At 34.7% G+C, this 24450-nt stretch overlaps 1 protein-coding gene across 1 annotated transcript in view; it reads left to right on the top strand.

The window, feature by feature from the left end:
• LOC106133054 (ABC transporter G family member 23) overlaps window positions 1-23757 on the top strand; it is a 58542-nt gene extending 34785 nt beyond the window's left edge. The window contains exons 4-16 of the mRNA XM_060950934.1: window positions 6134-6270; window positions 6589-6714; window positions 7086-7179; window positions 10469-10654; window positions 11007-11251; window positions 12205-12442; window positions 13048-13225; window positions 16429-16544; window positions 17648-17718; window positions 19918-20015; window positions 20879-21046; window positions 21740-21847; window positions 22129-23757. Coding sequence (XP_060806917.1) covers window positions 6134-6270; window positions 6589-6714; window positions 7086-7179; window positions 10469-10654; window positions 11007-11251; window positions 12205-12442; window positions 13048-13225; window positions 16429-16544; window positions 17648-17718; window positions 19918-20015; window positions 20879-21046; window positions 21740-21847; window positions 22129-22322 — 1959 coding nt within the window. The 3' untranslated portion in view covers window positions 22323-23757. The remainder of the gene's footprint in view (window positions 1-6133; window positions 6271-6588; window positions 6715-7085; window positions 7180-10468; window positions 10655-11006; window positions 11252-12204; window positions 12443-13047; window positions 13226-16428; window positions 16545-17647; window positions 17719-19917; window positions 20016-20878; window positions 21047-21739; window positions 21848-22128) is intronic.
• The last annotated feature ends 693 nt before the right edge of the window (window positions 23758-24450 follow it).

The raw sequence follows: 24450 nt of genomic DNA, 5'->3' as shown, positions 1-24450 counted from the left end.
TTCTTTTTTTCCGGATAATCCGTACGTAAGGGATGGGACACAAACGTTTGTCATTTTTTTTCCTAACACTTTTTACTCGAAAATAACTTTTTATGAACAGTTTCTGATGCTCTACTGTTAGGGTTATGGCATAGTGCCGCAGAATTTCGTTGGAATGGGTCCATATATTTTGAGAGGATTGTTACAAATGTGCTTGCTATTCTAACTGCCTAATCTGTTTTTTGTAGCTTTTTTATTCTAATGGTTGAACATATGGCAGCATCTTTATATAAAACTAGAGGCCGCCCGCAACTTCGTCCGCGTGGAATCAATCCCGCGAGAACTCCGGGATAAAAAGTAGCCTATATGTTATTCTGGGTCTTCAGCTACCTACCTACCAAATTTCATCATAATCGGTTCAGTAGTTTGTGCGTGAAAGAGTAACAAAAATCAACACTGACATTCTGATATACTCACAAACTTTCGCATTTATAATATTAGAAGGATTGTAGGGAGAATAAGCGTTTTTGGATCTCGCGGGAATTCGGTAAACTATTTGTGTTCTCACACTTTTTAGGGAAATATTATTTAAAGAGTAAGTGATATATTTCCGCACGATACAAACGGCGTCGCGCGCGCATACTACGGGGGTTGGCGCCGCGTTTTAAGGAAAGTGGTGAAGCCGGAATAACATTCAACCTTACCGAGAATCGAACCGATACTCCAGTTTCAGAGGTCCCATCTTAAGCTACTACGCAAAACGGCCGTCAATAAAATAGGTATATGTAATTTCCTCTGACTTCGTATTAACAAACACATATCAAGTAACATAATACTAACTTGAACGCTTCAGTGAACAGCAAACAGCTTATTTCCTACGTGACACTGGTCTGCTAGTAATTTATTACTTTACTAACTTCTGCCCGCGAATTCGTTCGCGTAAAGGTATAATCCCGACAATTAACGTTGGCGCCTGATTGTAATGCGTACATACATGTAATCACGTCTATATTCTTTGCGTAGACTTGCTGTAGACAGAGCCTGATTTGGCCACGTTCAGCTGTTTGGCTTTATAATAGAATTGAGTTCAAATAGGGACAGGTTGCTGGCCCATCAAATTAGTCAACCTACAAAATGAATCCAAAGTTTATTCGCCTATCCCTTAGTCGCCTTTTACGACATCCATGGGAACGAGTTGGAGTAGTCCTATTCTTATGCCGGGAACCACACGACACATGTATTTAATTAATATAGATATCAAGAAGTAACACGTAACGGTGATTAGTAAATCCATTTGTATCCGGTTTTTCAGTATTTTTCCTTTGGTAAAGAAATCTTAGGCTGGTAAATTGTCATTACGACGTCACGAAATGACGCTCGTCCGATGAGTAATACAGTGAGCGACAGAAATGTCAACATTTTTTCATATAATCATGGCCGGAATGATAAATTTCCAATATAATTACATCCTTAAGGAATCCACGTAAATGATAGCAACAATAAAAAAAAAAGGTTTTTTAAACTATTGCAACTGTGTCATGTGGTTCCCGGTAAGTACTTAAGAATAGTACCGCTTCCTCTATTTTGCCAGGGATATAGTAAAAGGCGACTAAGTGATGGGCTTATAAACTTGAAAATCTTATAAGCGTTGGGCTAGCAACCTGTCACTATTTGAATCTCAATTCTATTATTAAGCCACACAGCTAAACGTAGCCTTTTATTATTTTCAAGACTGCTGGCTCTGTCTACCCCGTATGGTATATAGACGTGACTATATGTACAAGAATTGATTTAATAGACACCAACACATTATAATATAGATTGACATATGAGCAGCGTGATAGGTAATATTAACATATTGCAATTGAAAGACAAATTCACAAACATTGTAATTAATATTTTGATTGCTTATTTAGACAGCGTCATCGGTGAAATAAGGTATTGAACTATAACATTTTTTTGTATGTAACGCGATATCGAAAGTTAGTCCGGATTTGATGAAATTTAAAATATATGTAGGATCAGTCAATAGAACTTTTAATTGAACGTTACGCATCAAAATCAGGTAAAGCAGTTTTTGAGATATTCACAATTCTGTAAACATTAAAAGTGTTCGCTAGGTCGGACGATCGAACTCGAACGACCGAACGACTCGTATGAAGATTAAATAAGATATATGAACGTTCAACTTTTCGCGGTAAAGCTATAATCCACATGGGTCGAAAATGCTGCAGTGCAGTTTGTTACCGCTTCTTCTGCACTGACGCTTTGGAAGCGGCAGTAAACTTAGTTTTAATTAGTAATTTATTTGACGTCAACCAATATTGTAAAACCAAAAGATACGACAATTAATTAGCGATATCCTATAATAATGAATTGATTTTGTTCAACTTCTGTACCGCGTTATATTGTTCTGACTGTATTTCTGTAGGTATAGTATGTCAGTCTGATCGAAACATAGCACGGCTGACGCGCACTATGTGTTATGTCAAACATACATTGATTTACATGACAAGTAAGTACATTGTTAAACACAAATTATAGAAGAAACAGAAGATGACTTCACAGAGGGATGGTGTTCATCTTTAATTACAATTGTTAGCACAAATTTCCGTGTGGTTTTAATCACTTAAGAATAGGACCACTTTCTCTCTTTCACATGAATATCGTAAAAGGCGAGTAAAGGACAATAAGCTTAGGATTCTACTTTTAGGCGATTTCATTCATTTCATTCATTATTAAGCCATACAGTTGAACGTGGCCTTTGAGTCTTTGCAAGACTGTTGGCTTTATCTACAGAAAATCTACGCAAGGGATGTAGACGTCATTACATTACATTACATATAAAGTCGTGATTATATGTATGTATTAGCACAAATCTTGTTATTTTCTAGCCTCCTACGAGAGATAAATATAAGAGAAGTTCTATTGTACTTTACCGAAACTGCAAAACTGCTACAATATTTGTAGAAAGAAAAAAAGAGATTTTAAACGTAACAACCGCGGCGAAAGATTTTAATTAGTTAAGTCTAGTCGATTCTAGTCGATTTTAAAGTTAGTCGATAAAAAGTTTAGTCGAGTAAAAGTTGGCGCACCTCAATTGCAATATTGAACGATTGTGAAGTTTTAACAGAAAGAACTTGTAAAAACATTTTTAATGAGACACATTTGTTTTTGAAGCTTAATCTAATATTGTTTTAAAATAAATACCCTTGACGTTTTATGAATTCATAACATTTTACTAAAAAATTTCTTTGATTACTTAATATGCTGCTAATATTTCTGCTGAATACTCAAAAAGGTTCAAGCAGAAACAAGTCAATATTCGTAATAGATTACAGTTCAGTGAATGGGCTACATTAGGTATTCACAAGAGTAGGAATAAGTTATATGACTTATATGCCCAGAAACAATACAATTTTGACCCCAGTTTTGTAGAATATGTCAAAAATTATTCAAAATTATTTAAAAAAGTTTGCAGGCAAGCCAAGTCTTTTCACATAAGTAGTAAAATAAACAACGCACCAAATAAAATTAAAGAAACATGGAACATTATTAATAAAGAATCTGGCAAAATCAAAGATAGAGACAGTATTAAACAAATATCATCCGGTAACAAAAGTATTTCTAAAACTCAGGACATAGTAAATGCTTTTGATAATTTCTTTGCAAAAATCCCTGTGGAGCTAACTTCTGACGTTGACTCTTGTCCATTGCGCGCTGAAACCCTACTTAATAATAACACAACTCCCATCAAATCTGTCTTTAAATTTAAATATGTTAACTCTGATATTATATTAAAGGCGTTCAAACAACTTAATTTGAAAAAGTCTGAAGACCATTGGGGTATGTCTGTTAGTATCATAAGTCAAATCATAGATATTATTGCATCTGATCTAGCTTTTATATTTAATGAATGTATTGATGAGGGTATTTTTCCAAATTTAATGAAATGTAGCAAATTAATACCTCTATTCAAAAAAGGGGAGAAAACAGTCCTTGGCAATTATAGACCTATTTCTATATTGCCAGTTTTGAGCAAGGTGTTTGAGAAGATGATGCTTAATCAAATGCAACAATATTTTAAAATCAATAACATTTTCCATTCCCAACAATATGGGTTCACTGCCGGGAAGTCCACCACTGATGCGGGAGTAGCACTTGTTACTCAAATCTATGACGCGTGGGAGAGTTCACAGGATTCAGTTGGAGTCTTTTGCGATCTCTCTAAAGCATTTGATTGCGTAGATCATCAGACACTTTTGCGTAAACTTCGTCAATATGGGTTTGACCACAAATCAACTAAACTAATGGCATCCTATTTGACTGATAGGCTTCAAACTGTAGATATTAATGGAGTAAAGTCAAGCGGATCAAGCGTCTCAATGGGTGTTCCTCAGGGCTCAATTTTAGGACCATTCCTCTTCTTGGTATATGTCAATGACCTGCCTTTTATGGTGGAAAAACAGGCGGGTATAGTGCTGTTTGCCGATGACACTTCTTTAATATTTAAATTAGATCGCCATAGCGAAAATGTAAGTTCGGTTAATAATATACTGTCGGCCATATCTATCTGGTTCTCAACCAACAATCTTCTTTTAAGTGCTAATAAGACCCAATGCATTAAATTTACCCTTCCAAACGTAAGGCAGGCCAATACTGACATAATACTGGAAGGCCAGAAATTAGAATTTGTTGAAAATACAAAGTTTTTAGGAATTATAATTGATGCAAAGCTACAGTGGGGTGCTCATATTTCTAAACTATCCAATAGACTTAGCTCTGCCGCTTATGCTGTTAGGAGGATCCGACAATTGACAGATGTAGCTACAGCTAGGCTTGTTTATTTCAGCTATTTTCATAGCTTGTTATCTTATGGTTTACTTTTGTGGGGTAGCGCGGCTGATATACAAACTATTTTTATAATTCAGAAAAGGGCCGTTCGCGCAATTTACGGCTTAGGACCAAGAGACTCATTAAGACAACTCTTTAAGAAAATAAACATACCTACAGTAGCGTCCCAGTACATTTTTGATCTTATAATGTATGTTAGGAAAAATACCTCTTTTTTTCAAAAAGTTAGTGCCACAACTGATATAAATTTACGTAATAAACATAAATTAGTCATACCGTTTCATAGGCTTAGCAAAGTCAGTAAATCATTTATGGGGAACTGTATACGATTTTATAATAGGTTGCCGGAGTCTGTTCTTGATATGCCTTACCGAAAATTCAAAGAGTATGTAAAGAAAGTACTTTGTGAGAAGGCTTATTATAGGACTGATGATTACCTTAATGATAAAAACATCTGGCTCGAGCTTGGCACAGGAACCTCGTAATTAATTGTAGTTTAATTTGAACTTAAATCAAAATTTCAGTACACTCTGTACATAAATCTTTTTAAAATTGGCAATCCATAAAATATATATATATATATATATTTTTCTTTTTTCAATATTAAATCTCATAAATATATAAATCTCCCGTGAACAATGTATTCTCCCGTCCACATTATATTCTAAGTATAATTTAATATTGTGAAGTTGACGTTGTTAAAGAAAATGCTGCAGTGCAGTTTGTTACCGCTTCTTCTGCACTGACGCCTTGGAAGCGGCAGTAAACTTAGTTTTTAAGTAATATATTTGACGTCAACCAAGTTGTTAAACCATACGACAATTATTAAGCGATATAATAATATCCTATAATAATGAATAAAAAATTTTGAATTTTGAATTTTGAATTTTGAATTTTTATGCATGAAATGATTTATTAAATTTTAATGAAAGCTTGAGTTTTATTGTATTTTGTTATACTTATTTATTTTATCTGCCGTGTGGTTTCGGCCCTTTAGAAAAGAACCACTCCACGTCTTTCCATATCAAGGGATAGGCTTATAAACTTGGGATTTCTCTTGAAGGCGATGGGCTAGCAACCTGCCATTATTTGAATCCCAATTCCATCATGAAACCATACAGTTGAACGTGGCCTTTCAGTATTTTCGAGACTGTTGGCTCTTCTGCTCCGCAAGGGATAAAGACGTGACTGTATGTATGTATGAGGACAAATAGGTAGACCCCTTTTGTATATGTATATGTTGGTATATCAGTAAGCTAACAAAATTATATTCTATATTATTTTTGTTTCTTTTTTCCAGGAAATTGCTCTCTTCGGAGAGTTTTCAATTCGCGAGACCATGATCTACTTCGGCTGGATCGCTGGCATGGAGACCAAGGACGTGGAAATGAGGATAGACTTCCTTATAGCACTTCTACAGCTTCCTAACGCTTCCAGGTAATGTGATATGTATTTAAATTACACACCACCACACGTTATTGCCGTGTGGTTCCCGGAATTTTAGAATTGGAGCACTCTTTCCTTTGGATGCCGTAAAAGGCGACTAAGGGATAGGGTAATAAATGTTGGATTCTTCTTTAAGGCGATGGGCTAGCAACATATCACTATTTGAATCTCGATTCCATCATTAAGCCTAACAGCTGAACGTGGCCTATTAGACTTTCAAAACAGCCAGCTCTGTACCCCGCAAGGGCTATAGACGTAATTTCAGAATGAATGAATGAATATGTGCTACAACAACATAATTCATTACAGACCAGTCAAAAACTTATCCGGTGGACAGCAGCGAAGGGTGTCACTAGCAGCCGCCCTGATCCACGATCCAGAATTGCTGATTCTTGATGAGCCTACTGTCGGAGTGGACCCTGTGCTCAGACAGAGGTAAGATAATCCCTAAACTATGAGCTTGCTGACTGTTGAGTTGACTGCACTGACTATAGTTGCAAAGTTATATTATAGTTATATAAGACTATAGAGAAAAGAGGAGAAACATAATCAGTTTAAAAGTATTATTATATTATTGTACATTAAATATAAAAATATTTTACAATAAAAATTATATATCTGACATTTTTACGAAGGAAGTATGCAGAGATCGTGGCAAGTGGAAAGAGGTAGTCTCTGCCTACCCCTCCGGGAAAGACGCGTGATTTTATGTATGTATGTACATTTTTACCTAACTAATAAAACCCATGGCAACCGTTGCTATGGCGTACAAGAACGTTGCCTGCAAAATAACTTATTCATTTCAGCATTTGGGACCATCTCGTAGAAATCACGGCCGGCGGCAGGACCACAGTGATCATCACCACACATTACATTGATGAAACAAAACAAGCGAATATTGTAAGTAATTTATATACTAATATTATAAAGCTGAAGTGTTTGTTTGTTTGTTTGAACGCGCTAATCTCGGAAACTACTGGTTCGAATTGAAAAATTCTTTTTGCGTTCAATAGAACATTTATCGAGAAAGGCTTAAGGCTATATAACATCACGCTGCATCTATAAAGAGCAAAGAAATAATGGAAAATGTGACAAAAAAACGGGGATAATTATTCATCCTTGAGGGCTTCAATGTTGCCCAAAATAACTGTTGCACGCGGACGAAGTCGCGGCCACAGCTAGTATGTAATAATTAGATAGCTTAGCTTACATACACATATATTATCATAATTGCCGCCTCAGAACATCCACTGCTCAACGTAGGCCTCACAAAATGACTTCCACCTAGTTTTGTAGGAGGCGACCTAATCGTTTCTAAATTTTTGGTTACCAGATCACATACATACATACATACAAATACCCACCCCCAAATTATCACGTCTTTACATACAACCTACATACATATAATTACGTCTTTATCCTTAACGGGGTAGTCGGAGCGAACAGTCTCGAAAATACTGAAAAGCCACGATTAGTTGTATGTCTTGATGAAGGAATTGAGATTGAAATTATGACATATTGTAAGCACTTCGTCTAAAAGAAGAATACCAAGTTTACTATACTTAGAATTCTTCGTAACAGAGTAGCAGCCAGCAATTATCCTTGATATTATTCTCATAAACACACTAATGCTAATTTTACTTACAAATTTCCACCATGAAACATTTATGGAGGCGTTAGTAAAAGGTGGCAATTTAATAGAATATTAAGTGTTTGTGGCTCATCAAAGAAATAAAAACTTAAAAGTAAAAACGTTGGAAAAATTCCCGCTGAACATTTTAAGGTTATGCAGTATGCCGCGCAATTTGTTTAAATTAGTTCGCGTTTTTTTGTGAAAATCCTTACAGGTGGTGCAGTATAATTTTAATGGAGTGCGTTACTTTAAAGAAACTATGAGTAAAAGTCTTTATCTGTATTTTGATGATGTAAGCGTTTAAATACTTTGACTACTGAGTATTTCTGCCCATTAACGATAATTTTAGATAATTTTTTTTGGATTTCATGAAGATTTTTCTAATTTAATTATAATAATATATCTGGATATTAAGTCGTAATATAACTTACATTAGGTATATTTTTTTTCTAATATATGCTTCAAAACAGGAATAAGTGTAGAAACACTACACCTTCAATTGAAAATTTGTAGGTAGTAAGTATAGATTAAAAACATGAGTCGATCATTTGGATAAAAAATCCCAAAGGCAAACATGACGATTTAGTAAAGACTACCTTATCTTTTCACACACCCAGCTTTCAATCGATAATCTATACTAATATTATAAAGCTGAAGAGTTTGTTTTGTTTGTTTGTTTGTTTGTTTGTTTGTTTGTTTAAACGCGCTAATCTCAGAAACTACTGAACCGATTTGAATAATTCTTTCACTGTTAGATAGTCTATTTATCGAGGAAGGCTATAGGCTACATTTTATCCCGGATTTCCTACGGGAAACGTCAACAATGCAGGTGAAAGTTGAATGAGTCGGCCATCTGCGAGCTTTCCACGCGAACGCTGCGCAAACCAACAAAGATATACTAAAACAATGTACTAAAGATGGGAAGTAGTCATTTTTTGCCACAAAAAAGTCCGCGAGAGCATATATCTATCTCTTAAGGTTTACTTACAATGACCACTTTTATGTTAATTTTTTAAGATTATTTTTTCATTATAAACATAAGTTATTTTGAAACCAATTTTCTTTAATTCAGTATTAATCCTTATCCAAATATATATGTTTATTACTTTCGGCTTTTCATGTAGACTAAAATTTCCATTTACAGTATATAAATCAGACAAATAGGTTTTGAGATATAGTCGTTATAAGCAATTTGCAGCGAAACATTTAATACGGCGAACCAGCGTTCTTTCTAATACGCGTGACCGCCTGAACGCTGATTATGTCTATCTTTTAAGATTTTTGTTGATTAATGAGTATTTAATTGTAAACACAACTGTCTTTGATATCACTTAATTTCAATGAACATCTTAGAAGATATTACTATTTTAAAGTAAAGTATCAGCCTGTAAGATCCCACTACTGGGCAAAGGCCTCTCATCTCACTATACGGTCTCCGTTCCGTCGCGGGTAATGATGTGGGCCAAGTCGTCGCCAAGTCGCATAACAATCAGCAGCTATAATTGATAAAGCCGAGGAGGATGTTTGCAAAAATAAATATGATGCCCAAAATAACTATTCCACGCGGACGAAGTCGCGGGCACAGCTAGTTACTTATAATCGTGTTAATGACGATAGGATCTGAACGTGCACTCTTCTCATAAAATATGCTCTATGTGAAAACCTAACGAAGTAAGCACTTATGCGCCGAATAAAAGTGCTTCTATTCAAATGAGTTCAGGTGTAATTTTTTGTTCTGAGATATATTCTCATTTTTATCTTGTAAAAGTATGGAACTTACATGCTTTTATTATGTCCTTGAGTTTAGCTAGCAGAATATAAATGCATGTTTTACGAATCTCAATTCCATCACTAAGCAAAATAGGTGAACGTTTCAGTCTTTGCGAGACTGTTGGCTCTGTTTACCCCGTAAGGGATGAAGACGTGACTATATTTATGTGTGTATGTTCTACTACTTGCATGTAGAAGGATTAGTCTGATGCTTATTATTATATTTGCTTAATATATATCCTTGAGTTGATAGGTCAACAAGGTCAAGGTCAAATCGCTAAAACAAGACAAGTCATGGTTATCGAATCACTATCCAAACTCTTGTTCTCTAGGAGTCTTCGTGAATCACCTGATTTTTTATCATCACCTATTAATATAAATAAATAAATATATACGGGACGAATCACAGAAATTGAGTCAGCCTCGAAGTAAGTTCGAAACTTGTGTTACGAGATGCTAACTCAACGATATAATATTTTGTAATAAATACTTATTTATATAGATAAATAGTCAAGACAAGAAAAAGTTGGTTTTCATCATGCCCTGGCTGGAATTCGAATCCGGGACCTCTGGTGTCACCGACAAGCGCACTACCGCTGCGCCACAGAGGCCGTCTTGTATGAAAGACCCAAGACTAGAATTAGGACCGCTACAGCTGTTCTCCAGGCTTTTCTATTAAAATACATAAAAATAGGTTTTTTAAAAACCTGAGTCCCTCTTCAGAATAAATTTTAATGTCAGAAGGTTATAATAAGGATGAACTTAATAATCTTTGTTAATTTTCAGATCGGGCTGATGCGCGGCGGAAGATTCTTAGCCGAAGAATCACCTTCAGAGCTGATCCGTCGCTACCAAGCTGAGAGCCTCGAAGACGTGTTCCTGAAGCTCTCAGTCCTTCAGAACATGGGAAAGAGAAGGAGGTCCAGTATCCTGGCTGATGTCATTGACAAAGTGGAACTGCCTGCTATTCCTGTAAGTAAACATTTCTTCCATTAGCAATATTTGTTTAGTTAATTTTTAATGTTAGATATCTTCTAAGGTAACTTTAACATTCAGGTTAGAATTTAGTTTTAAGGAAATCGTTTGGTTTGTGTTTTTTTGCTGTTTTAGTTAGATATTTTTTATTAAATTACTACTACTAGTCTATCTATAAGTTTCATCTTCTAAAAATCATTACTCCAAAACAAGTATAGGAACTTGCTAAAATATATTTGTTTGAAAAAAATAGAACTGATATTTTCTCAAAAATTAACAAAAATCATAGAACCTTCAAAGTATATATTTGCAGAGGCAGTCAGATCATAAGAAAAACTTACATTTCCAGAACCCCGCGGCCATAGATCTCGAAGAGGCAGAAATAGGTGAAATCTCTGGAGAATTCGGTGACAATGTCTCCATGAGCAGTAAGGGTCGCGTAGTCGTGACTCCTGAACTCTTGGCTCCGGTGGAAGCCTTGCCTCCCGAGGAAGAAGTCCACAGAAACTGCATTGAAAGGATCAAACCGATGAAATGGCATCACATGAAGGCGCTCATTTGGAAAAACGCATTGAGCTTGTTTAGGAATTTTGGGTAAGTCATCCTAATGTTGTATTTGATTGTATGTATGTTTAAAGATTGTGCATTTATAAATTATGAAAAAAATATTTTACATTGCTCTTCTTATATACCTAATGAAGCGAAGGTGGAATGATTTATGTGTGTATGTCAAACAAATACGACTTGCCCTATTGATGGTTCCCATGATTCCAATGTCTCCACCCAAAACGACTCAACAATAATAACTAATTACTGCAAATAACAAAGATTTGCACAGTTTGAAGAATACTTAGAGATTGCCACTTGAGTTGCACTCAGCCGCGTTTCTCGAAAAAATGTTACTAAAAAGGAAGATAAAATTTATTCAATACACAATATCAAATTAAATTGGATACGAATTGGGAGACTTCAAACTCATGATTTCAGAAAAGAGAAACCCACTTAGACTGAAAGCAATAAGTAATGTTTAAAAGGTGTTCAATTTATTACACGCTCTCTGAGAATATAAATCAGCATTCTTTCTTATACCTTTTGGTATCTCTAAAGATGTTCTTTTATATTATGTTGATTGACAAGAATTTCCGCCTTCTGGAAAGCTACTCAAGGATTTTGGCCATTTGCATTAAAGTATGTACCACCACAAAACTAAAGTACAGATAAATATATATGATGACAAAATTACTACAAAAGGATATTATGAAATTCACACGAGGAGGAAAGCTTGGTAAAATAACAAATATTATAGAATGTCTTAATCCACAGACTTAATCCAAACCAAGACAGGGAAATAACACAGCAAGTTAAATTGTTTATTTATTAGATTTTCTTGGATTATTATTTTCGGTAGAAAAATATTGATTTCAAAATAAAGAATGATGAGTTAGAATGCCCATAATGCAAGCTTAGATCCTATCTATATGATTTGCCCTAAACATATGTATTTCAATTTCAGTCGATATCTTTAAATTAAATTTTGTTTTCACCAGTGTCCTCGCGTTCATCATTGGTCTACCCGTGATGCAGATGATTCTCTTCTGCATTGCCATTGGTCATTATCCCGTGGGATTGCCCCTCGCTGTGGTCAACTACGAGACGAACAACAGCATGGCCCTTTGCGACTATGACAAGAATTACTGCCCCCAGGACAAGGAGACTTATGAATGGAACCTGACTTACTTCAGTTGCCAGTATTTAGATCATTTGAAGCTACGGCAGGATAATTTGGTAATTACATTTACTGACATATTTCTTTTTTATTCTTCTTCAGTTTAATTTCATGTATGCACATTTCGTCAACAGAATGGAATATACTTTTTTGTTTTAGTCAGTATTCTTTTGCATGTTTTGCAACGACATTCATTTACTAGGGTCCATTAGTTAAATCGTGAACTGTAGTCGTAAGATCAATTCTTCTAACAAGAACTTACTAGTACTATTTTTCTATTCTTTCTAAAATGGTGTTATATATTTCAATATCTCTAATTCAACATTAGTTAGCGTTTGTGACCTTAAGTGGGAAAATCACAACTCGAAGATTAAACTTAACAATAACTTGGGCACACTCCCGCATGTTGATGCTATGCAGGGACTGTACCTACAATTTATAAATTAAATTTTAGTTTGTAATTATCTTTTTTTCTTTCTTTTTTATAAGTAGTTTTAGCTTTAGTTTTAATTTGAGTTCATTTTAATTGTTATTATTTTCATTTTAAATGAATAAAATCACTGCAAAAAAAGGACATTAAATAGTTTTTCACGCACAGACAAATACTTATTCAGTTTAATGCAAGTCTTAATAAAAGATACAATAAATAAACCGTTTGACGTAGGTCTACTTCCCCACTGCAGAAGAAGCCAAGCTAGCAGCAAGAAAGGGCAAAGCGCGAGCCGTGCTCATCATTCCTTCCAACTTCACGATCAGCCTTCAAGACAGGATGACTGACCCACGGCATACCGACAACTATACTATAGACAGCTCAGTGATCACTGTACATGTGGATGATACTGGTAAGAGAATTGATTATCATCATTTTAGCCCAACGAAGTCTACTTTGTAAAATAAGTACTCTGTAATTTTTTTCCGTTCCGCTTTGACAAATAAATATAAATATATACGGGACAAATTACACAGATTGAGTTAGCCTCGAAGTAACTTCGAGAATTATGTTAAGAGATACAAACGATACTAAGTATATTTTATAATAAATACTTATGTAGAGAAACATCCAAGACCCAGGCCAATCAGAGAAAGTTCATACATACATACATATAATCACGTCTATATAGCTTGCGGGGTAGACAGAGCCAACAGTCTTGGAAAGACTGATGGGCCACGTTCAGCTATTTGGCTTTAAGATAGAATTGAGATTCAAATAGTGACAGGTTGCTAGCCCATCGCCTAAAAGAAGAATCCCAAGTTTATAAGCCTATCCCTTAGTCGCCTTTTACGACATCCATGGGAGAGAGTTGGAGTGGTCCTATTCTTTTTTCTATTAGTGCCGGGAACCACACGGCACACAGAGAAAGTTCGTTTGCTTTTAAACTGATTGTTATTTAATGTATCTTTGTGAACATACTTATACCTATATCTTCTTATCATATATAAATTCCCTTTTAATCTGTTTCTTGTCGTGTCACAAAATTTTGGACGCATCATACTCTTAAACTCGTTTCCGCAGTGTTTATTCATTTTCTGCTATAACTAATTTTCTTGCCATACAATCAACCGCCAACGACCTACACCCCTACAACTACAGCCTTTTTGACCAACATATATTTTCTCATAAATCAGTACAACGCTATGTTTACCATTTAACCCGCATTCGCCTTTTATTCAACCGTGTCAGCACCAACAAGAGGTAGTCTCTGCCTACCCCTCCGGGTAAGAGACGTGATTTTATGTATGTTTGTATGTGTCAGCGCCAACACACCATATTTCAAAATGCAATTAAAGAGGTACGAAATAAAACCGCCACTAGCAAAATTTTTAAGTGAACATTTCCACCTCTAATTTGCCAAAAATAACTGCGCAAAATTAACTTAATTCCATTAAAGCTACGGTTTGAAATGGTTTGGGTGAATGGCGGTAATAAAAATCATCAGAAAACGCGATCATTTTGATTGGTCCATTGGTGTAAATCTAATTTAAATGTAAATTGCGTTAAAAAGTGTGGTTTTCGTTCCTATTTCTGTGTAAAGGCTTTTTAATTAACTCTGTTTAAATTGGTTGAGTTAATGTGATGTTAAAATATACTTAAAAAAATTAAATTTTGTCCTTTTTTCATGTACTGATTTTCCGAATGACTCATTTCTCAATCAAGTTTTCAATACTCGGTTTCACCTAAAGATAGTATCAAAAGAAATAAGATCTAAGTATATAAGAATCTATTCAGGGGAAAATGGTTTGTAATATTATTATTTATTTTTTAATAAAAAAACATAGGTATCATAGGTAATATTTTAACTGGCGGCTGCGTTTATATTTTATAATTTTTCTTTCGTTTCCAAACCAGCATACATACGATGTACAAATAAATAAATATTGCTTCAAAACATTTATATAAGACAAACTTTAATGGATGGTGAGCAAAACATACATACATACATACATAAAATCACGCCTCTTTCCCGGAGGGGTAGGCAGAGACTACCTCTTTCCACTTGCCACGATCTCTGCATACTTCTTTCGCTTCGTCCACATTCATAACTCTCTTCATACAAGCTCGGCGGTTTCGGGTACTTTTGACCTGACCCTTTACCAGGACGTCCTTAATTTGATCAAGATACGTTCGTCTAGGTCTTCCCACTCCGACCTTTCCCTCCACACTCTCCTTGTATATCTGCTTAGTCAACCTGCTTTCATTCAAAAAATTAAAAAAAAATGATATTTATTCACATTTATAATTTAAACGACTTGACTGCGTTCCAAGGAAAGAAATTAATGTAAATATTTGGTCCCTTCGTTCTAAATTTTTTGTAGGTTTTGTGGCAAAGATTTACCTACTTATTTAAATAGTACTTACTTTTTGCTCGCTCTTCCATACGCAAATTCCGGGGTTTTTTTTTTCAGAAATTATGATAGTGCTCCAAAATACTTATTGTTTTCTGGGTTTAAATTACATATTTGCTTTAAATAACTTTAACGGTAACTATAACGTGTGACTTAATCTCCTAACTATGAATGGGTTGAAAAATTCAACTTGAGCAAAACAAAATTAACTTCACTGGAGATTTCAGGTTTAGTTAGGGTTTGGTTATCGACAAGTATAAGAAATCGATAACTATAGAAATTTTAACAAAATAGTGCATCCGACCTTCAGAATATTTTTACTTAACGTTAAAATATAGTGCCGTGTGTTTCCCGGCACCAATAAAAAAAGAATAAGACCACTCCATCTCGTTCCCATTGATGTTGTAAAAGGCGATTAAAGGATAGGCTTGTTAACTTGATTCTTCTTTTAGGCGACAGGCTGGCAACCTGCCACTATTTGAATCTCAATTCTATCATTAAGCCAAATAGCTCAATGTGAGCTATCAGTCTTTTCAAGACTGTTGGCTCTTTCTACCCCGCAAGGGATATAGACGTGATTATAAAAATATCTTATGAACTTAAAGATACATCTCACAGAATAACCCTGATTGTGTAATTTATCTATACTGATTTATTATTAACAATTTCCTATCATTAGTCAGGCCCTTCTCGAATGGATAACATAAAAGATACATATATAACGTGATAAATGAACCGTACGGACACTAGCCCTTCATACTACATTTCTCGTGTTTGTAAAAACTGCGTCATTATTTACAAAAATACTAGACTGCGACTTTTTCTGTAGCGTCTATCGTAAATTCCAAGTGTTTTCTTTGTTATTATATACATTTCCTACTCACTTCTAAACTCTGGTCAAAAAGGACGAAAACGGGACAAATTCCATATGCAAGATGACATAACATGATATACACGGTGTCTGGTAATTTGAAACGCATATTGAAAGGTGGCACTTAGTATCAGATTTCCGTTCCAAATAATAAGAAAAAATAGGGGGTAAAAATATTATCAAAAATTATCCAACAAAAACAAAAACTTCGATCAGTACTATCGATAGTGGGCTACTGAGTGACAACACTAACACCCACCATAACAAGAGAGCGGGAGAGATGGTATAGTGATGTGACACTACGTAACCTCACGATTTCCTTTTTTATAGATAAACAAGTGGAATGGATGTTGACCCGAGACCTTATGACAGCTCTGGCCAACACTACGGAACATCTGACCAGGATCTGTGACCTGCCTCTAAGGATGATGACCTTGCCAGTTAATGTGAGTTAAATTCGTTTCTTGTAGACTAGAAACGTGTCACTATTTGAATCTCAATTCCATCATTAAGCCATACAGCTGAACGTGGCCTCAATCTGAGTGACTTTTCGCTTATATCTGTATATTAAAAATATTTTAACTGTAATTTAAACTATGATCTAAGCTAAGAAAAGAAATAATAAAAATATGAGAAGCGTGTATGGATTTACGAGAGTAGAACGGGCTCCGTTTACACGGACCTTATGTTATAACTAAAATTAAGTTTTCTTATTAAACCCCTTTTGGGAAAGGGTGTTACGTTTTTCCGCAATTTTTCAATATTTTCCCAACGACGCTTCTTTAGGTCGTTTTTCATGGGGCTGGTAAACAAATAAATAACCCGACATTTGGGAGGGTTAAGTTTTTTTCCCTTTTCGGTAAGCTAATGTAATTTTATCCAAGGTTGTGAAATGTGTTAAGTAAATTGTTACATTATATAAATGTTTTTAAAAATTTTAAAAGAAAGAAATAAATCCGACATCAAATGTAAAAAATGTAAGCAAAAATACAACTTATTTATAAATGCTAGTATATTTTTAGTGTAAACATTTTCCTTGCACAAAATGAATTATACACCAAAAATAGGTAAAAAATATACTTTACCTCTCAAATTTAGAGCTGAAAACAAGGGTGCTGTTTGCTCACTCGATTGCCTCATATATATAATAAATTGTAGGTGTCAGTGTCGTTTGTACGTGGGTCACATACAGTAATGCTGTTAGCACTGCCTTTGAAACAAAACTAGTTCTCTTGTTACTATAAATAAGACGTGCTTGTGTTGGCGAACATACATACCTACATATATTCACGTCTATATCCCATGCGGGGTAGACAGAGCCAACAGTCTTAGAAAGACTGATTGGCCACGTTCAGCTGTTTGGCTTAATGGAAGAAGCGTTGGCGGAACCCTAAACTTTTTTTGCACCTTTCTTTTTCAAACAAGATTAGTTAGTCATCTCTTTGTCATTTCTAATCTATCTCTCTCTCATTTAAGCGTTTTTTGTATTGTGTTTTCAGCTATAAGATAACAAAGAAATTAAGATTGAAAATGATTTTTTTTGTTGCAGTTCCATGACCCCATTTATGGCATGAAGGAGCCAGATTTCACGGATTTTGCTGGTCCAGGAGTCATACTTACGTAAGTAATATTATTGAAACTTGTTTACCCAAAATATTATAATAATTTCCCGAGTTATCAATAGAAAATGAATAGGTACTCTTTCTAATCGTAAATAACAACAGATGAAGAAAACGTTCTATTTATTGAAAACCAACTCTTTACTTCTTACTGCCGTGGGTATTTTCAGGAATAAGTAGGTTTTGTCTTATCTCTGATGGTCATTTATGTCCATAAAATTTCTTCAATTTAAAGTCATATGGGCAGACAAACAGACACACATTCCTATTGACAATATCAGCATAAATATGTATAACTGAATTAAAAAGTTGCCTCGAAATTTGAACTCCCGACATCTGACTCTGGGTCATTTTACTTACGTCACTGGAGCCTTCTGATGCCGACATTAATTTAAGGGCAAAATGTCACCTTCGTCTGTCATTTTCCGACCTGTTGTGAAATAGGTTAAAGTTTTTTTAAGCATAATGACGATAAACGAATGATGATTATGTCAAAAGACAGCGACTAGATTTTTTTTTGTATGTTTGTAACGGATAAATTCAAAAACAACTGGACAGATTTTCACGAAATTTGCATACTTTTTTTCCGGAATTCCCTACGGCAGTGAATCCCTGCGCAAAAGCTAGCTCTCTAGTCATTCAGTTAGGCTTAAAATATCAAGGTCTTCTATTTATGAACTTAGCCAATCAACCGTCTAGTCCACGGTTTCTCAAAATTGTAGAAACCTAAATAAATTATAATTTCTGTGCACATTCTACAATGGCGCGGGCTTTTAGGAATGACTCAATAGAAGACAGGTACTTAGATAAAAGTGTATTGTATCTAAGTTACTCGTGATTTTGGATTGAATTTAAGCTACACACACTAGCCTATTGCTCTTTATCTTTCTGCTATGTACGTATATGTATTTTGCTATGTACGAAATAATTCTTCGTCGATGTACGCTTCGACGATGTTCCCTTTGTTTCAATATGAATAAGTTCACTGGGAATCTGTTTACAGAAAAATCTCTTCATCGGCCGTCTGTTGATCGAAACAGTTGAATATTTTATTTATTATTATAAAATCTAAATTTAAAGAGGACAATGAGCGAACGATTGACTGTCAAGTCGAATAACAGCCCAAACCGCCTGTCTAATTTTGGCATGTTGGTTACTTATGTTGTCCAGACCCCGTAGCACACAGCACGCGCAAAGCCGTTCTTATCGCGCGGAAAACTATCGCTTTTTCGCTTTTTATTATAACGTGAAACGACACCGCGATAGTTTTTCGCGCGATAAAAATGGCGTCGCGAATGCCATGGTATAGGGGTAGCGACGCGCTAAGAAAAGATAATTCAGGATTTCGGAACTGCAGGCGTACTCTAGTATATGTATATTTACTAAAACGATTTGTCGTAAACCTATAAGCAGGTATGTGAAATGGGGGCCACTTTTATCGCATGATTTATTTTGTCCTAATGTTCTTTGGTATAACGGTTTTGGTATAATAGGTCTAAGGCTTAATTGATTTTTGGCATACGGGCAAATTTGGTTTAGGTTAGTTATGCGTTAATTAATATGCGAAATAACGTTGTGCATAAAAACTATTATGCCATAATATCTATGCATTACATTATGGCAAAATTTTATGCTAATACATAATCCCTGTGAAATGATAAGTTTGAGAAACTGTTTAACCAGTTCTTAGACGGAAAATCCACAAATAGTTTTCCAGAAACCAGTGACACAAATCGAAGAGACAGCCTAAAACCTTGTGATTCTTCTTTTAGACGTTTTGGTCTGACAACCTGTCACCATCTTTAAGACTCATTTCCATCTTTACGACATCCGGCTTAACAAGCCCTCGGATCTCATAATTAATAGGTAGACTCTGTTTATCTCTTTAACGATAAAGGTCATGCTATGTGTTTGAGAAAGTTATGTAGAGGGAGCGATAATTCGGCTCGACTGCCACCAAAGAGAAGATGATCTTCCGCCAGACTAGGTGTTATGCCTGGCGAACCGCGGCTCCGACGATGTTGAATCGGAGGTTGTATATATTGCTCCAATCCGTGAAATCTTTGCTTGCGCGATTTAGGTTTTCCCTGTTTATGACTCACAGCGTGATTCTATTTTTTATTTTTGTGACTTATGTCCTTTTCTATACGTGTTAAGATAGAGCTAACCTTTAAAAGTAAAACGTTTTATTTAATTTCAGGATAATATTCTTTTTGGCTGTGGCGTTGACCTCGGGTGCCATGTTGGCTGAACGTAACGAGGGAATCCTGGAACGATCACTAGTATCCGGAATTACAGGTAAGAATTATATAAAAGGTACTTTTTCCTTATAATTACGTACGCTTATTTACTTACACACATTTATTTATTTATTTAGCACACCAAACAGATAACAAACAATAAAAAAAATGTGTACACAAATACAAGAAGTGATCCAGTTTATAATCTTAAAACAGGCGATTATTTAGTTTAATTTCGGATCTGAAGATGAAACATACACCAGTTTTGATGTGTGTAGTATTTCTGTAATTTTAATAGACAAACAAAAATTCTTAAATAGTCAAAAGACAATCAAAAGATATATTGTTACTTACAATAGAGATTCGTAAATCGTAATATTATCTGGTGATTTGCTTAATAGAAACTACAAGACTGCTCCACCACTGCTAGGAGTTATCCCTAGGGAACCGCGGCTCGATTTTAAGTCGGGAGATTGTTGCTTAATTGCTCCAATTGTGTAAGCAAAGATTTTTCCTTTACTTGCGCGATTAAGAATCTCATCACTAATCGCTTTCTGACATCACAATGACGTAGAGACGTCTGCCACACAGTATTTTTTATTTTAGCCGTGTGGTCATATCTTTACGCTCCCCGAGATGAAATGTATGTAAATTACACAGGGCCAAATTACACAGATTGAGGTAGCCTCGAAGTAAGTTCGAGACTTGTGTTACGAGATACTAACTCAACGATACTATATTTTATAATAAATACTTATATAGATAAAGACCCAAGACCCAGGCCAATCAGAAAAAGTTCTTTTCTCATCATGCCCTGGCCGGGATTCGAACCCGGGACCTCCGGTGTCACAGACAAGCGTACTACCGCTGCGCCACAGAGGCCGTTAAATATGTATGTTGTAATGATTATTTTTCTTTCAGGCACAGAGATCCTGTTCTCCCACGTGGTGGTACAGATGTTCGTGATGACGGTTCAATCTCTGATGGTGATGCTGATCGGCTTCGTCTTCTTCGAGCTGAGCCACAAAGGACCGTTAGGCTGGGTCATAGTGCTCATTCTGATCACTGGCCTGTGTGGAATGACCTTTGGTAAGTTTTGTAATACTATCTTTTTCCTCCCGGCTTTAGTCCCGGTTGCATCCTCACCACTCTGGAAAGGAGCCCGGGGTATGGCTCTGACCATGGCCCTGAATTGGGTGGTTTTTACACGAACCGACTTCCATTTGACCTCCGAAATCTCTGCAGGGGAACCTAATTTGTATTGGATCGATCATGGTTACACACCCAGTTGCCTGAATGTGCAGGTTTCCTCACTATAGTTTTGTAAAACTATGTTCTTTTTTTAAGAGCAGAAAGCTAGAAAGGATTTCTCTGGTAGAGTAATTAAATACAGAGGTATTTTGTTTACCAGGTAATTTTGTTTTTTTCTGCCCTATTATGGCGAGAGAAAACATCGTGAGGAAACCTGCACATTCAAGCAACTTAATGTGTAACCATAATCTAATATGGGTTACGTTCCCCTGCAAAGGTTGCGGAGGTCAGACGGGAGTCGCTTCGTGTTAAAACCGGACTAACTTAATCCAGGATCCATGGTCAAGGGCTAACCCCGGGTTCCCCTCCACATTGGTGAGGATGGAACCGGGACTAACGTTAGAAGGAGACTCTTCAAACGATCTTCGCAACATAGTAATTTGAAATTTACTGACACAAATAATAATGGCTAAAATTATTTGAACAAGCAACTCCTAAACTTGTATAGTTAATTAAAAATGTCACTTTCAGGTTTCGTCGTGTCGTGCGTCTGTGATACGGACAGAACAGCAACTTACATGGCTCTGGGTTCTTTTCTGCCGATGGTACTTCTATGCGGAATCATTTGGCCTGTTGAAGGTATGTTTTTTAATATATTTCTTGTTATATGTAAGGCTTTGTGGTGTGGTAAGTGACAAGTAAAATGAAGAAAAATTCAGAGAAATAATTACTTTTCACAATAAAAACATACAAATACTTTATTAAATAAAATACTTATACATACATATATATAATCACGTCTATATCCCTTGATGGGTAGACAGAGCCTACAGTCTTGTAAAGACTAATAGGCCACGTTCAGCTATTTGGCTTTAAGATAGGATAAAATACTTATATATAAATTAATACTCTTTTCACAGGAATGCATATAGTACTCCAATGGATCAGTTACGTCCTTCCCTTGACGAAATCGACAGAGTCTCTTCGGTCAATGCTGCAAAGGGGATGGACCATTTCCATGCCAACAGTGTACTCCGGATTCATTTCCACCAGTATATGGATAGCTATATATTTGACAACGAGTATCTTACTTTTGAAGTTCAAGAAAGGCTAAATATGTTAATTTATTTAGATTAATATAATTAGGATTAGTCACATTTTATGCAGTGGTGTTTGCCTAAAAAATATTTTGATCTATTTAAAAAAAAACTAGCCAAAAGCCTTCAGAAATACCCTGACGGTTTTGTTTGTCTCTGTGCCAAATATTATCAAAATAGGCCCTGTTTTAAGCTGAACGTAGCCGTCCAGTCTTTTTGAGACCGTTTTCGCTGTCTACCCCGTACGAAATAAAGACGTGATTGTATGTATGTCTAGTATTTATGAATTCTTTCCTTAAAAACTGAATTACAAATTTCCATACTAATAAAATTACTTTATTAGCTTATTTATCATGGGGGTAGGCAGAGACTACAGAAATTTTATATTGAGGCTCAATAACTACTTTTTTGGCCTTTTGTAAAATAAAAGTACTTACCTACTTCTTTCAAGTAGGTACTACATACGATAGCAGTTTTGCCAATAAAAATTATACCAACGTTATCAAGAAAGATAATTTTATTTTAAGTTAGGCTGGAGTAATTCCATAGTAATGTAGATTGTCGATGTTTAACTAGTACTGAACACGCGTAAATTATTTGTAATTTAATTTTAGTTTTAATTAAATTTGTATTTAAAAGGGTAATGTTAAATGAAATTGTAATGGTTCAGTGTGATTGAATTTATGAAACACATGTGAATTAAATTTGAAAAATTAAGTAAGTAATTTTACGATGACTTACTTAAATTATAACTTACTTTTGAAATGTGAATTTACTTGTAATACCTATGAATATCTTTTTATAAAATGATTTATGGCACAATTTTGACATAGTTACCTATATATTTAAACCTAAATATTCTTTTTAATTATTTTTCCGAGTGTTGTTAATTTAAAATTGGTTTAATTATGGTTACTTAACTTTTTACTAAGCACATTTATAATTTGTGTTTATCACATTGTACAAATAAATAGATATAATTTATAAACTATTAGTCCTATTATATTAATTTTTGGTTTGTTTTGGGGTAATGAAATTGTATATTTCTGTATTCTACTTTACTGGATAAGGCACCTTGTGCGCACTACTTTAGGCCTCTTTTTGCTTACCACTAGGCAGATAGGTCAAGCGCGCTCAAATCTATTATAAAATAGGCTTATTAGGTACACTTGTACTAATTGTTTGCTTGCTCGTAAAACAAGTGCTGTGTTGACATACCATTTTATTGAAATAAATCATGGATTGAACATTGTGTACCTTACCTGTTGAATGAACTTATTTTTGTGAGACTAACCACGTATCAATAATATTTCATATTAAGATTGATTTGTAAATATTTATTAGAAAATTAATATTTTTATAATTTTGCAGTACAATTATGTAAGTAGTTGAGGATTTTTACAAATATTGTAAATTTGTATATTTTGTATTGTGATAGTAAGATTAAAATTTTGAAAATAAATGTTTGAAAATTTGGATATTTTTTTATTTTTCCAGGTAACTCAAATCAAAAGACCTTTTAACACGCAATTTACAAAACTCTGATGAAAATGTTTTCAAAGTTTGGTCGAAGATATAAAAAAAAAAACAATAATTCAACAAAAAATATTTTCGTGACAAATAATATAGGCCATATTATAATAAAACAAAAATAAAGTAATACTTAAAGTGCAAAAAGCTTCTTAGTGATAAATACCAATAAATTTACTTTCTATATCAAACAGGTCCTGATAAAATGATTTAAATATCAGAAACGCCTTCAAATAATATTTGCAATTGATGCGACCCTCTTCAAACAACTGGCAACACTCACGTTTTACAGCTTACGACGATTACCCATTCAAATCCATTGTTTGCGAGCTTCGACAAACATACACACAGATGATTTAACTATTCGTATGCGTAAATGTGATATATATAATAAAAGAAATACCTTTTTTATACTAACTGTTTATTTGGCATATTTATATAATATACATTTATTTAATTTCTATCTAATATTTTCGATCGAAAGTTTCCTCCAATTACTTGGTTTGTATACCAAGTAATTTGAGGAATTTTTTTTGGTTAATAAATTAATGTAAAAGATACATTATTGAACAACTTTTTTATCAAATATAGATAAAAATAAATAAATATTTATAT

Source organism: Amyelois transitella, chromosome 23 (genome assembly GCF_032362555.1).
Source record: "Amyelois transitella isolate CPQ chromosome 23, ilAmyTran1.1, whole genome shotgun sequence".
In the NCBI taxonomy this organism is placed as follows: Eukaryota; Metazoa; Arthropoda; class Insecta; order Lepidoptera; family Pyralidae; genus Amyelois; species Amyelois transitella.
Note: the sequence above shows the minus strand (reverse complement) of the source record. Positions and strands in the feature narration are given on the sequence as shown.